This window comes from Corvus brachyrhynchos, unplaced genomic scaffold (genome assembly GCF_000691975.1).
Source record: "Corvus brachyrhynchos isolate BGI_N302 unplaced genomic scaffold, ASM69197v1 scaffold1, whole genome shotgun sequence".
In the NCBI taxonomy this organism is placed as follows: Eukaryota; Metazoa; Chordata; class Aves; order Passeriformes; family Corvidae; genus Corvus; species Corvus brachyrhynchos.
Window position 1 is genome coordinate 6,150,466 of NW_008237222.1, and position 15,273 is coordinate 6,165,738.

Here is a 15,273-nt window from a genome sequence, read left to right on the forward strand (position 1 = left end):
CAAAGCAAATTGCGACAGAAAAATTTGCTGGCTTTGTGAAAATAGGATCAGAAGTGCTGCTTGGTTTAATAAGAAACTGTCAGTATTTTGTTTTCTTTTAGCTTCTCCTTATCATCTCCTGTACTGCTTCTGTTTCTTATGTCATCACTTCAAAAAGAAAATCCATCACAGGAGGAATTCTGCTGCTTAGAATAAGGATTTAGTCTAATAACATTAGACAAATCTCTTGACTTTCTCGGCTTTCTGCATCAGAAAGAAGATGGGCTGATTGATCCAAAGCACTTTTTTTCAGAAGTGTCTAAAGAATTAGAAGTCCCATTTTCAAAATTATTTTAGGCACTTAACCACTAAATCCTTTACAGAGATATTCTGGCTCTTCCTTAGTCTCTTTTGAAAAATTAATTAAGTTTATATAGCATGTAGATATACAAAAACTGAGTTCCCCTCCTCTCCCAGGAGATGGATATTTAGCTTCTAGAGATACAGTAAGCCTAGCTCAAGAGTAAAAACTATCTAATATTTTTCCTTTTAAAAATCTGGAGAAAATCAACAACTTCCTTAAGAGTGGCTCTTAATATGCAAATTAATTTCAAGAATCTTTAGAAAAGTTTAAAATAATCTTCTGCAAAATGTCTGGTCAAACATTTTAATAATAAGAAACTGTCATACCTTTCTGAATCTGTCTGGTTCCTCCAAAGATCCAGCACTCTGTTTAAAAGAAAAAAAAAATTAAAAAAAAAAAAAGGCATGAAGTTAACATCCCAGAGGAGCCTCTAAATGAGTATTCACCACACAGGGGATGTCTCTTTCAATTCATGGTCACCTGAACAGAATGAACCAGCATGAGATTTTTTTAATGAGCTTTTTAACAAACATTAAGCAGAAAGATGACATGTTTTTAGGTTCTTGACTATTTGAATCAGATGAGTAGTTCTCCCAGCCATAGCTTTGACTTTACTGACACCTATTGACTATACTAATGCCTACAGAAAGTTTTGGTTAACAAAGCATGAGTCATTACAATCAATGGCAAACATAGAAATATGCTCTTTATTAACAGAGGTCATGCTTACCTTCCATGCATTTTAAAAGATTCATGTTCTAAATAAGCTTTGGATTTCAAGTCAACATTTCCCAATACAGAAAATTTTAAAATGCCTCAAATTTTAGGTGTTCAAGTTCAGATACCTTTGAAAGCACTCGCATACAGAAAGTACCAAACGCAAACCTGTAAATTCTAGTCCTTTGATTATGGTATCTTGCAGTTGCTCAGATAATGTGAGTAGTTAAGCTAGAAAAATATTAATTAATAATTATATATGTTTATGCTAAGAACATGGGAAAAGCTTCAGCATGCCCTGGAATACTTTATATATAATGATGCCATCCTTAGCATGCCTTACATATAACAACCCAGTAACTTCTTTAATAATTTGGTTGTTGCATTAAAATGCCTCCCCTTTATTTCATTCCAAATCATTAGCCTATAAAGACAGTTTCAAAAGTGACTAGGTCCTTCTGTGCACAGTTACTTTGAATCAGTTCAGTCACTGACTATTCTGTCCCACAGCAGGAGACACAAATAATGAACAGTGAACATATTCTTACTGCAGGAACAGTCAAAAAATAACTCTATGGAGAATGTTGTGTGGAGAAAGGGCAAAAACCATAAATCCATGTGCCCAGAACCAGGCATTTATCCAAACTATTCACACACACAAACACCTCTCAGTCCCCAGCTGCCTGCCTCTTTGCCAGTTGTCATTGGGGTTTGAACCTTCCATTTCAGGAAATATTTTGAGCATAGCTTACCAAGGGAAAAGCCCACAACTCTTCATTAAGCACACACACCTACACAGTTGGATTAAGCCCAGCAATGAGAAGCAACCTGAGAGTGCAATGGCAGAGCTCAGCAGCTGGGGACTGTGTGTTGTCACCTACCGGAGAACTCATGGACTCTCTCAGTTTAGATTTGTAGAGCATCCATCGGTAGCGCAGGTCCTCCAGCTCCTCAGAGTTACCAATGACAGGATGAAGATGAAGGAGGTCCTCAAAGAGACGCTGACCATCAGGCACATGAGACTGCAGCTCCTACAGGCAAAGACAAGGGTCAGCAGCAACTCAGGATTCAGGAAGGCCCCACTTTTTAAATTAGCATTTGAAATAACAGTGGTTATGGAATAGCACATTTATTTTTGATACTGCTTTTTTGGCTTGAAAGGATATAAAACTCACCTGCAGGACTTCTATAGACTTAGATATTTCTGTATTTAATTTCTAACAGCATCCAATGCCACAGCATTTGGCTATACTCAACAGGAAGAGTGAGACCAAATACCAGAAACTGATTTTAATCAGCTTCTTTTAATGAATACCTTTGCCATACCATACTGGAAATGCCCAGCCCAACAACTAGATGCCAGGTGCTCCCTTCCCTTCTACCACTCTGGCTCTGGGCTTCTTAGCAGAAAGGATGAAATTTGTCCCAAATTCCTGAGCTTCAGCTACTCTAGAGTCTCCTAACGCAAAGAGCATAGTGTTTGAATTTTTTGTCTGTTTGTTCTTTGGGGATTTTTTTTTTGTTTTTTTGGGGTGGTGGGATATTGGTTAGTTGGTGGAGTGGGTTTGTGTTTTATTGTTGCTGTTTGGGTTTTTTTTAATTCAGAAAGAATTTGCACTTATTGCGGTATTAGTATCTCCATTCACCCCCTGAAAACTAACCTCAAGTTTGCTCTGGTGTGCCTTAATTTCCTCTGTGGAAGATGGAGTCCCAGCAAGAACTTTGGTCAGTTTGGTGTTTTCTCCTTGTAGCCACTCTTCAAAGTCATGTAGGAGCTTCAAGTGGCTGCTTGTACTTTGCCCTTCTCTCATCTTCTCCTGGGACAGAGAACAACAGGGACAAAAAAGCTCTTACTGTTATGTCAGATGTTTCCTCTGAAGGCCTGATTGCAAGATCTTAACCTCCAACTTTGTAACCTGCAATATCAGATGAAGGCAATGAAATTGTTCTTGTGAAGCTGATATGAAGGCAGACACAGAGTTCCCATCTCACCTGCTTATGGTTGGGCTCTACATCAAAAAGGCGGAAAGCAGGTCTAGACATCCATCTGCTGTCCACAAATGCTCTTTTCTTCTTCTTATCAGCCACTGGTCTATTTAACTGCCACTTTTTGAGGAGGCTTGAAAACACAAAACCAGAGACATCAGTGCAGCAGACATCCACATTTTGACTGGGTCTGTGGGGGACAGCACTGGGGAAACAGCACTATTGTTGTTATTATATTATTATTATTACTACTAATAACACTATTACTATTAAAGTTATTCCCAACTGGAATGTCTCAAAGCTGCACCAGGACTCTAGTTCTAACATTTCCAAGTATTTTGTTTTCTTTTATTTAGGGGAATAAAAATATTACCTTGGGAATATACCTTCCTTTCTGGTTCCAGGAGGCAGTACAATCAAGCCTTCCTTGATTTTGTAATTTAATTTTTGTGCCTATTCTGACACTATGTATTAATACAATCATATATGAAGCACATCATTAAATATTAATACAGACTGGCAAATATGAGCAGCATTCGACACTACACAGCAGAGGCAAAATAAATTAAGTCTTCATTCCCTAGCTAAAGAGAAGATTTTTAGCTCTGCTTATACTTTCGCAGGTTTGCAAAAGGCAGAAATCCCATTGCAGATATACCCTCCTTGGAGGCATCTCCAAGGAGAACAGGAAGGTGAGACAGAACAGCACAAGTCACCCAGTCTATGCCAAATTTCTTCTGACAAAAACTGGCAGTACAAGAGTGAGCCAGGTCATAAGACACTGCCTGCTCCAACATGAGGTAAAGTAAGATTGACAGGCATTGGTGCAGAGTCTTAAAAAGGTTTTCTTGAAAATAATGATTTTCAGCTTATAAACAATTAAATAAAATCCCATCTTGCTTCTAGCATTGTGGTATGGCTGTTCACTTTCACAGCACAGGGCATAAAGCCTCAAATGTGTCTGTTCTTATTGCAGTAAAAGATTCCCCTTGAAGGGACATGAGGAAGACCTACATGAACACTTACCCAGTTGCCATCTCCTTCAGTGACTTCCATGACTCCTTCAGCTGATCCAGCTCTGCCTGGACATGGGCAGTCTCTTCTGGAGAAGAATTCTCCATGACCAGCTGGCCATGAGCTTCCACAAGGTGCAGTTGGATCTCCTTATCTGGAAACTCAGCTAGCCATCTCTGAAACGCACAGCCCTTACAATTACTCCTAGGTGTCCTGGGTAAAGCAGAGGCTATGTCAGACTGAAGGCCATGCTCAGTCCAGGACTATGCTGGTTCTGTTGGCACTAGCTAGAACACACCTAGCGGGAAAAAAATAGGCTGTGGATTCTTCCAAAGAGCCAACATAGGTCAAAGAGCTGATGGCAAAACTTAAAGGGTGCAAGCTGTCAATGCACCTCCTTCTGTAGCCTTCCCATGAAAGATTTTGGTCTCCCATAGGAAGGCAACAGCTGCCAGCTGAAGTAACCTACAGGGTGAATTTAGCATGCAAAGTACTGCTACCCAGGGAAAAGCTGGCAGCTTTGGGAACAGCTCAGTTCAACAGAGTGTAAGGCTAGCTAACATGGCAGGAATCTTCAATGTATTGATGAGTATAGACAGGCAAAGGCAGGTATTGTCCAGAGAGATCACCCTGACAGGAACAGACCACCTATCCCTGGATAACACTTAATCCATCTCAACTTCTTAGTCATTTTTCACCACTCTTGTCTGTTACGTGGCCCCACATCCCACAACACAGGGCAAAGCAGCAAGGCAACAGCAACCAACAGTTATTGAAGGAGAAACACACCATCATTACTCTCCCAAATCAGGAAATTCTCACTAGAAACCCCCACTCTTAAAGTCTGAATGCTGCAAAGTAAATAATTAACATCTTAAACTAAGATGCTTTTCCCACCTCCAGGTCTTCCAGCCTGCCCTCAGTGTTCTGCTCTCCATCAGCATCCTGGTAGGAGTCGATCTTCTCCCTGGTTACTGAGATCCACTGCTGGAGGTCAGACAGTTTGTCATTATATGCCCAGTGCTTCTGAACGTGGTCTTCACTCTGCTGTATCATCATCTACAAATGATAAAAATATGTCAGCAACTAAAGACAGACAAAAAAGCACTTTCTTTACTGGATGGGTACAGAACCTCATGGGCAAAAAGGAAAAAAGCAGCTGTTAATGAGAGACAAAAAACCTATCCTTTTAGCATCAGTGATGTGGAAAACACCTCCAAGCTTCTGCAGGCCTGTATTCAACCACACGGGGGGGTATTAGACTAGAACAGCTCCCTTTCTTAGCCGAAAGGGAATAGAGAATACACGTCTTGGGCTTTTGTACCCCAGTCAATATCAAATACATCTTACGCTCCCTGAATCAGAAAAGATTGTACAGACTTGTTTGGCAAAAGTCCAGTTCAGTGATAAATGGGATGATTGAGATCGAAACTAGAATTCCACAGTGCATGTTCAGGTAACACTTTAACACACATAGTTTTATAGTGAACTGCATAACTAAAGTAACTTTATGAGCTCTTCTTCTGAGATTGCTTTGGAGGTCATTTTATAGGTATGTTTGCAAGCTACAAAATGCCTCAGGACAAAACAAGTATTTATGCAATTGCAGCACTTTTCTCTCATTAACTTGTAGGACCCAAAGCCATGAAAACCCCAAACACTTTGGTACAAAACCCCTATCCAAGTAATCTGTGAAGTGCAAGCACGACCATGATAATATGAGTTCTTTTGGTCAGAAATCTCAGGCCCACTCCATATAGACATAAAATCTGTGTGGATGGTATTCTATCACCAAGGGAAATCACATCAGAGATAATCAGAGAATCCTGGAAGAGTTATCAAAGTCATAAGAATTCAGTGCCTTCTTCCCCTGAAATGAAAATATCTGTCACTCAAAGCATGTAATGTCATATGCCCAAAGATTTTTTAAAATATTTATAAATAGAGGCAACTGACAACTCCCCAGGCAACTAAAAACTTTGTTATGTTACCTCCAGTGATCTCTTCAGGGCCTGAGAGTCAGATGAAAGTTGGTTCATTTCATGCCTGTGTGTGGTATTTGACTGAACAAGCTTCTCTACCTCCTCCATGTGAATTGCAAGCTCTGCCAAGTCATCTTGGATCATCTGCAGATGAAAAGACAGATTCTGTATGGGTAGTGTGCTAGGTATGGCATGGATTTTCAGAAAACATACACCAAAGGTAGCTTCATTTGACAGTGTGAGGACAAAAAGTCCCAGCAACAATCACTGTCATTAAGAAAGTGAATTGTTTCGATGCCCGGGAGTAAATGTTTCTTAAAAACATGGTTGGATGTACTTTACCTGCTACCGGGAGATAACAAAGAAGGTAAGTTGAGATAAGCTCAGATAAACTGAGAGGTGCCAAAGGAGCCATAGTATAACCAGCTAAATACTGCAAAGAACTGTGGTGAAAATATCCCTGTGGTCACTGAGGATGAAGTGGCACAGTACAGCTGAACCATCATAGCTCACCACAGCAGTCACATTCCCTCTCCCTTCTCCTCCTGCTCTTCTCTCCCCTCTCCCAGGTATGTAATCCCACTGCATGCCTTGAACAGGCTCTACTGCATGTTGGACTCTTTGCTGAACCAGTTCAAAACATTAACCAAATAAATTATCATCTTTTTCTGTTCATTTTTTTTTCTTATCTTGGCCAGCTGAATCACCCTGTGGAGTAAATCTAGCATATGTCAAAGCTAAGTGACAAGGATAAGAGCAGAAAGAGGAGGATACAAAAGGAAGGGGAACTCTGCTGGAGGCAGTTAGATTGGTTCAGGTTATTTGCGCAGTTTCACTCCCAGTGGGAAGTGTCAAGATACATTTTCTTTAGCAATTAAACTAGCCCAAGAAGGAGGTACCACCAAGAGCTTCCAGCTGCTTCTTCCTTCCCTCAAGCTCAGTTTGCCAGTGCTTCATCTGCATTGCTTTAATTTCATTCACTCATCCTATAAACTGGACCAAATGAAATTATCTAACACACAATTGAGGGGAAAGGTACTGAATTCCCAATGCTAATAAAATATGAACAAACAGGATCACAGTTAGCTGAGGATAACAGGGCCAAACAATACTGTAATGTACCTGGAGTCTCTGGAGTTGTGTCTTTTTACCCAAGAGATCAGGTCGTGGCTCCTTCTCTAGATCTAATTTGGCTTTGATGGCAGATAATTTCTTCTGCAGTGGTGCAAAACCAGCATCAAAGTTCTTATGTTGCAATATCAAATTCTAGATGGAGAAATATGAAAACAGGTCCAGCATTCAAGATATATCCTGTGGCATTATCTTTTGTCAATACCCACTTCTTATTCAGAACAAACACTGAGCTACACTATGCAACAGACCACAAATTTATTTGAATGTATGATCAGCCTAGAGAAAGGGATTAGTACTGAATTTATATATATAAAAACTGCCTTAGTAAAGACTTGATCTTTGTCTTTATCACAGGCAAAGTCAGTATATGGGTTTTGTAGCTCACCTGGAGTTTGCTCTTGCTTTGCAGCAGACTTTTGTGTAGAACTTCTCTCTCCTTTGAAGCTTCAGCTGCTTCTTGAAGGAAAGACTCTGCTTTTTCCTCACCAAGGACATTGTTTAGCAAATCTTTCTTCAGCTGTAACATCATCAACATCTCTTTGAACTGGGAGCTTTCAGCTAGAGCAGCCTAAAGGAAGAAAGTTCTTCCAGTGAAATCATACCAAAGAAAATAATCATATAAACATATTATTCTCACACAAATTACACAAACAAAGCAGTATGACAAATTCAGGTAAAAACAGCATGCTGGGCCAACAAGGGATAACAGAAGGTACCTGGACAGTGCCCAGTTAAAGGAAAAATCTTCCTAATAATGTTAGAGGCACCAGGGCTGCATCCATTTTGTGAACAGAAATAGAAGTAAGCTGTACTATGGAAAGAGCTGTCTGTGCAGAGGAGAGGCCTAAACAACCAACAGAAAGGACAGCTTGAATGCTCATCCTGAGGATAAATTCCATCCCTGTTCACAGACACATTTATTCTGGAGATCACAGGGATGAAAAAGTAACAAACACACTTTGCTGGGCACATGCATAAATCATGCATTTTAATCCCACGTCTACATCACTACAAAATTCTTTAACAGAGTCCACAGATTTCCCATCCAGGGAGATCTGGGTTAATGCTAAACAATATTATCATTATTGTTAAAGATATCTAACATTTTTATGCAGCCTACTCAGCTGACAACTCCAGTTAACCAAACGGGGAGCAGAAAGTAAGACAATGTGCTAAAGCTGGAGCTAAGTAAAGACCTCCATCCCTACTGTGGGTTTTCCTGCCACACTGGCAGGACCTTCCAGCTGCTGCTGCCTGGCAGCTGTCTGCAGGCTTGGTCAAACCCACATTTCTGAAATTAGTAACAGCTTTGCTACCTCGATGTGAGCCAGTTCTGGCTCCGGAGTCTCCAGGAGCATCTGGACCGATGGCTTCCACTGTTCAAAACTTTGCAGGGGATTTTGGAAGATTCTCTTCAGTTGGGTTTCTGTATCAGTGCTCATTTTAGAAGTCTTGCCTCTCACACTGTAAGGATAAAGTGACAACCAAGAGAAGGATTATGAAGAAATCCAAGTCCAAACATTCTATTCTTCAAGGAACAAATTAACACAATACTCGGTGTAAATCATGTACAACACAAAAGCCTGTTTGCCTGTCTGAGCCTGGTGTTGCATACCATCAGCTGCTCTGTCAGTCAGAGACATCTGAAAAAACTTTATTTAGATGCTGTAGGACACATTTGTCTGTTGTATCAGGAACTACTTTGCTTTTCTAGTAGCCAGAAGTCTCCCTTTGTATACGATCCTTCTTGGCTGCTGTCACCAGTGTGATTTAACAAATCGTATTATTGGAGCAGTCTCACTGACTGATGGGAAGAACAAGCCAAGAGTGTCTAGAATGTAACTGCAGTTGCCTGTAAAAAACAAGGTTTTGTTTCTTTAAAAAATTACATTAAAAAGTCTTTGATAACCTTATGTTAGCACAAAAAGTGAAAAAACCTTTTTTATTTCAGATATAATTCTTTTAAATTTTGCAGAACCACTTGAATTTATATTAGTACATACAGGTGATTCTGATAAAAGCTTTCTATTTATGTATATGTATCCACATACATACACAGCTCTATTACTGGAAAAAAAAATTAAATCAGCAAACTTTCAATGAACATCCAGGCTTCTCTTAAAAAGGCTTATCCCAAACACAGCCGAGTGACAAGGCCCAGCAGTGACACACCCCATGCAGCTGCCTCCTGTTTTTCTCAGCTTGCCTGACCTTCCCAGTTTGCAGAATCCTGCCTGGTATGGCAAAATGCAGCCCAAACTTTATGTTCATGGGGAACACTATCTTGCAAACTCACAAGACAGACAGATGAGAGGAATGCCAATCAGGATCAAATACTGCCTTTCTAGAGAAACAGAAACAACAATCTTACCTGTGTCACTGGGCCGTGACGGAGCTAAATAAAGGCAAGTTTGCAGAGGCCAAAAGCTCTGCAAATAGAAAGTTCTGACTTTACATGTCCACTGACATTTGCTCTGCTGCCCCTGCCAGCAGGCTCAGTGTGAAGCTGCCAGACTTCCCAAAGCAGCTTTGGAGAGAAGCTGGCAAAGGAGCAGCTACCATTTCCTACTCAGAGGCAAGTCCCCTGCTTTCTTTGCTCCTCTTTCAACATTGTTTACTTGCTAGTTTTTAAACTGAAATCCTTTCCCAAAATGACCTATAACCCTTCCACCAGGACAGCATACTGAGTACAGAGGGTAATAAGCTGGGATACAGGAAAAGAACTGACCTTCTTTTTTCCCTTAAAAAAATGATCCTTTCTTCTAGTTTGCAAAATTTGCTGCAGCTTCTTTACTTCCTGATTCCAGGCAGCCTGGAAACGGAAACACTGAAGTCTGGGGAGAGGCTAAACTTTCAGAGTTTCCAAACCAAGGCAAGTTGAAAACAGGAACATGCATAGAAGCTGCCAGGAGAAGGGGAATAGTCTGCCAAGTAATTGCTAAGGCTGGTGAGTCATTGCAACAAACTCAACAAGGGAGGGCCATAATTCTTCTGAACCGTTTACTACTACAGCTCCTGTCCTGATTTTCTAGTTGCTGGCATGAAAGGCAAGCAAAATACATAAATTATTATTATAAAATGCTAATAAGATCAAATTAGCTGCCAACAATCTAATTTTCTTCAAACCATACACAACATTAATGATGTAAGATCATTGCTTGAAAATGACCAGGAGCCTCCAGCTCCTAGCAAATGGCTAAAATTACAGCTTCACTGAAACATGGAGGCGGATGTAATTAGCAAAAGCTTTTTTTTCTACTCATCACTTACAACTGGACTGCATATCACTTTTTTCTTAGGCCCCTGACAATTCCTTCAGTGTCTGACAGAAGATTCCCCCCACCAGCCCACCACACTCAGACTTTCCAGTACCTTTGATACTGGTGTATTGCAGAGACAACACTCTCAGTGTGTGGCTGGACATCTTGGGAAAACCGTAGCAGTTCCTTAAGCTGGGCCTTCAGCCTCTCAATCTTTGACTCTTCTGCAGCCAGAGCTGCTTTGGTTGCCTTAATTATAGAAATAATAAACAGATCACACCTTATGTAGCATCTGGCACACAAAATGAAGAAGTAAGGCTGTGTCTCAGGGTATGCACAAATCCTCTTTGGGATTTTTTTTTTCTTTGGCTTTTTTCCTGGTTATAAGGAATATGGTCTTTGCTAAGACAGAAAACATTCTCACGAACAGTTTTGTTCCAGCAGGCTCTCTCTCCTCCCCTCACACTGCCCAGCCTTTGCATCTGATCTGCAGTGTTCACTGTTTGAACAGAGTTTGAATCACAAACAGGCACAGTTTCAGTTCAGTGATTGCAGTACATAACATGAGCTGCACTTTTGGAGCAGTCTTAACGGCATCTGTTTGCATGAACAGATCTTTCTCAGAGACTCACATATAGAGAATGTTAATTCTAGGGTGACTCAGGGAAACAAAACCAACTAAAACCCATGCAAATGTAGCTGGATTGAACCAGTCTAAATTTTTTGGATCCTTTTTGCATATACTTTTCCCAGTTAGTCCTGCACGGTTCTAGACATACAAACAGCAATGACAGGCATTTTGAGAACAGATAATAAATGTAAAACCAGCCCTCGAGAAGAAATGAGCAGCAAAGATTCTTATCTATTTTATGTGTGATGAATTTTTTGCACTCATTTTTGCAGCAGATGGGTTTTGGTGTAAATACTGGATTGTTACAATCTTGGGACTTCTTAGTACTGATGATGTGTCTGCTAGTAAAGGAAGAGAGGTACCTACCTTACAGAGACGAAGGATACAATATAGCAATGGTCTTACCAAATTCCTCAGAAATATGTGTACTTGTGTCTGTGTATGCACTTGTGTCTATGTATTTATATATACAGTGAGGCATTAGTTTCCTGCTTCTTTTTAAGTGGAGCAAATTGTGTTGTTTGCTCTGTATTGTGCTCTTTTTGCATATGATCCCTTTGAACTCTAGACACAAACTCCAGCACATCCTCCAACCCTGCTCCTTCTGCGCAGCATAAGATGGAGGTTGGGGCAGTTGATTCCATTGTTGGCAGTCACATTTTCCTCAGTCTGTTTCACACACACTCATACTCTTTCTTTATCATCTTTAACCAATGGGACGGGCATCTGTTGATGTGACTATGCATGCTCAGTCTATGGCTGCACTTGATCCTCCACACAAAGGGTAACAACTTACATTGCATTTTCTCCACAGAGTTACAAACTCATCTTCAGTCTTTTCCCCTTCCCCAGGATCCAGGTCATTTTCTAGTCTCTGTAGATCTTTTCTCAGCTTCTGGATGTCTGCTTCTAATTGTCTGGCTTGGGACTCATAGGCACTTTCAGACTGTTGGATCTTGAGCAATCTCTCCTCCTCCTCACTGCTCAGCAGTTTCAACTTCTCCAAGGCTTTTCTTAGCTCTTCAAGTTCATCTTTCAATCTTGCAGCTCCAAGTGGAGAGGTATTCTGAATCACCTCTGCACACTGATTTTCAAGGTGCTTCCACTTCTTTCCACCACTCCTAATGTCTTTGGAAATTTCCTGCAAAAAGAAGTTAAATAAAGATTATCTGCAGGAATGGGAAGCTAGGGAAAAAGCTGAAAGCAGTAGGAAAAAAGGCCACCTCTCCTGGTTGTATGTATTTTGGTTTTCACTTCTTATTTCAAAATATGTCTTTTTTCAAGTGACCAGAAGCCAGGGTTAGTCATTTGACTGCCTTCTGAGTAATATTAATTGCCATTGATTCTGAAAATACTGGTTTTCATTAATGGTAATCACCTGAGATCCCTGAGAAAGAAAACAGAAGCTGCAGGCACTAGATAATAGTTGGGATCTCAGAGATTTTAAGCTAAACAGTTAAAGCAGTGGCACCAAAATAAAGGATATTGTTCTCAAAACTGGTATTTTCATCACCAGCTCTTAACTCTCAAAAACTGTGAACCTTCAGGGTCCATTTGGATCATGTTTACCAAATCTGATTTATTTAAACAAGATTCTCGAAGAATCACATAATCGTTGGAGATCAGGCTTTAAGAAAAACAAACCAAACCAGTTTGTGACTCATACTGGAAGAACCATACATACAAACAGTTTCAGGACTTCATACAGATCTTCTGCCCTAGCCCATGCTAAAATCACCATCTATTTTGTACATGTAATTCTTTTCTCAAGTACACCCTTGTATGGTTTGAGCAACACATACAGGGATGAAAAATACACAGTCCTAACTCCTTGTTAGAGTTATATTGTTCAAGGACCTTCAGTGCCTTTAGCTTGTCCTCTGCTGAAGACTTGGTTGCTTCTCCAATGCAGCAGTTTAATCTCTCTGTGACACCATTCAGCCACGATTGAAACTGGTTGACATTAGCGCTGTACTGCTCATGTTCCTTGGTTATCATTTCAAGCAGTTTCACTCTGTTCTGTAACAAGAGACATGAGAAATGGTGAGGACTGTGCTTATCTGACTCTTTTTCCTTTATATTATAACCCAGAATTTATAAACAAGACTCCCTTTTCATGAGCCCCAATAACACTTGGCCTCCACAGGAATTCAAAGTTTACCTTGAGAAACAGAACACAAAAGTACACAAAGGCTTGTTCCTGTCTGGACTGTGCTGCAGGTTCTCAATGTCTAAGTCTCCAAGAACACAAACTGCAAGGCACTGTCAGATGAATTTCTGACTTTCCAAACCTTCCTACTCTCTCATTAGGAAAAGAAAAGAGATAGAAGTTTGGTTCTGGTTTTCACTTTGAGAGACAAGTAGTTATGTTCCTCTTGTGGGTTAAAAATGAAGATGAGCACACCTTCCATATGTCTTAAAATGAAAATAATAGAGAATGCACTAGAGGCATGAAAATTGTTTTAAATTGTTCATTATTTAAACAGACTGCGTGGAAAATGACCATCACCTGCAATTGTGTAGTCCAGGCACTTCCCTACTTAGCAGATCACAAACTATTCTGTGGTGGTATCACAGACTCTGGAAACAAATTCAAGCCAATGGAAAGCAGACTTCATTTTCCAAGTTACTGCCTGTACACCCTGTAAGTAACAATCCCTGAATTTACAGGGGCCTGTACATCCTGAGTTGCTCCCTGCTGATCCAGTCTGGCAGTCCTCACAAGTCAGAGTCACATTTGCTCAGATTAGCCTTGTTTTGCCAGCCCAAGTTTAGGCCTGTTTGATTTTGACACAAATCACCTGCTCTGTTGTTTCACTAGTATAATATCCAACCTAAGTATTATTTTCTGCAAAACCAGACTGATTTTTTCTTGCCCTTCTCCAGCTGGCATGGAGAGCAGTTGAGGTACACCATGGTTACATTAGATAAAAAATAAATCATTCCCTGTTCAATCCATGCAGTGCTTGCAGCACGCTTGAAAGCACCCTTTGCTCTCACAGACAATGGGCCAAGTTTCATTCTGTGTAACACAGGACACACCACTGGCCTCTGAGCAGCTGCCCTCCAGGGCGAGTAGAGTGACAGCTGCAATGGTGGGTAGAGCTGAAAAGTCCTCTTTGCATTTCCCTTGTCTCTGTGAGGCTCTGGACAGGTCCCCACACCTGCCAACCTGGCTGAGGTGGCAGTGAGCCCTGTCCATTCTGTCAGCCTGTTCTCCAGCCAGGCCAGCAGGAGGGTGGCATAAGCATCAGTCACCCCAGGATCTCCTGTGTACTGGAGTGGCAGTCCCTCTGGGACTTTGCCCTTCGCCTTTGGGACAGGTTATGCCCATGGTGCACTACAAAGCCACCATCCTGCAAGTGGCACACCACCAGTCTGTCTTCTCCACTGCCACTGCAGTTTCTGCTGACTTGTGCAATTCATGAGTGACTCCCCTAAAGTTAGTTAACTTGCTGTGGGACAAAAGAAGGACAGCTAAGGGACAATTGTTTCCCATGGAGGATGAAATGCTACCCATATTAGAGCACAACCTTTAATAGCACCAGCCACATATGGCTTTGGATGAAACCAAAAGGTAGAATTATGACTGCTGACTTCTGTGGCCAAGATGCATCCAGCAGAACACTTCACTTGCTAAATCCCCATGTGTCAATTCTCAAATCTGCAGAGGCTAAACAATTCATGCCTCGACCTCATGTCAGGGACCTGAAGAAGATAACCTTATAGCAGTGTAAAAGGGCCACACCAAAGTGAGCCAAGTCAGGCCAAACTTATTGACTCCACGGAATTAGATTAGTTTGTTTAACTGGCAGAAGCTCCAAAGGGCATAAATCAGAATAACAAAGCAGAGATGTTATTAAGCTCAAAAATCTTAGGCTGATATACAGGGGATTAAAAAGGAAGTCAACAACCTACCCTTGGCCAAGGCTATTCAGCTAAAACAAAGGAATCTGCAGTTTGGGTACACTGCTGGTCTGTGAGGTCAAGGGATAGATGCCATGGATCTGGACAGACTGTGCCAGTTGTCAGACAAAAGGCTTACAAAGAGCTGGCTGAGCCCTCTCCCCCACAAGAGGTTAAGCAGGAAAACTTTCCAATGATGAAAAATAAGGTATCACTTGCTCCTGCTAGGTTAGCTGTTTGGGGAGCAGGACAGCGCAAAACTCAACATCCACATTCACTGGAGGAGACTGAAGCAAGGTC

General features: G+C 41.1%; 1 protein-coding gene across 1 annotated transcript in view; it reads right to left on the reverse strand.

Moving 5' to 3' along the window:
* Positions 1-15,273, reverse strand: part of SYNE3 (spectrin repeat containing nuclear envelope family member 3) — a 44,571-nt gene that overhangs the window by 11,473 nt on the left and 17,825 nt on the right. Inside the window, 13 exon segments of the mRNA XM_008629737.2 lie at positions 670-708; positions 1,942-2,091; positions 2,722-2,877; positions 3,053-3,179; positions 4,073-4,236; positions 4,958-5,119; positions 6,052-6,186; positions 7,165-7,308; positions 7,562-7,744; positions 8,493-8,640; positions 10,549-10,685; positions 11,864-12,208; positions 12,925-13,086. Coding sequence (XP_008627959.2) covers positions 670-708; positions 1,942-2,091; positions 2,722-2,877; positions 3,053-3,179; positions 4,073-4,236; positions 4,958-5,119; positions 6,052-6,186; positions 7,165-7,308; positions 7,562-7,744; positions 8,493-8,640; positions 10,549-10,685; positions 11,864-12,208; positions 12,925-13,086 — 2,052 coding nt within the window.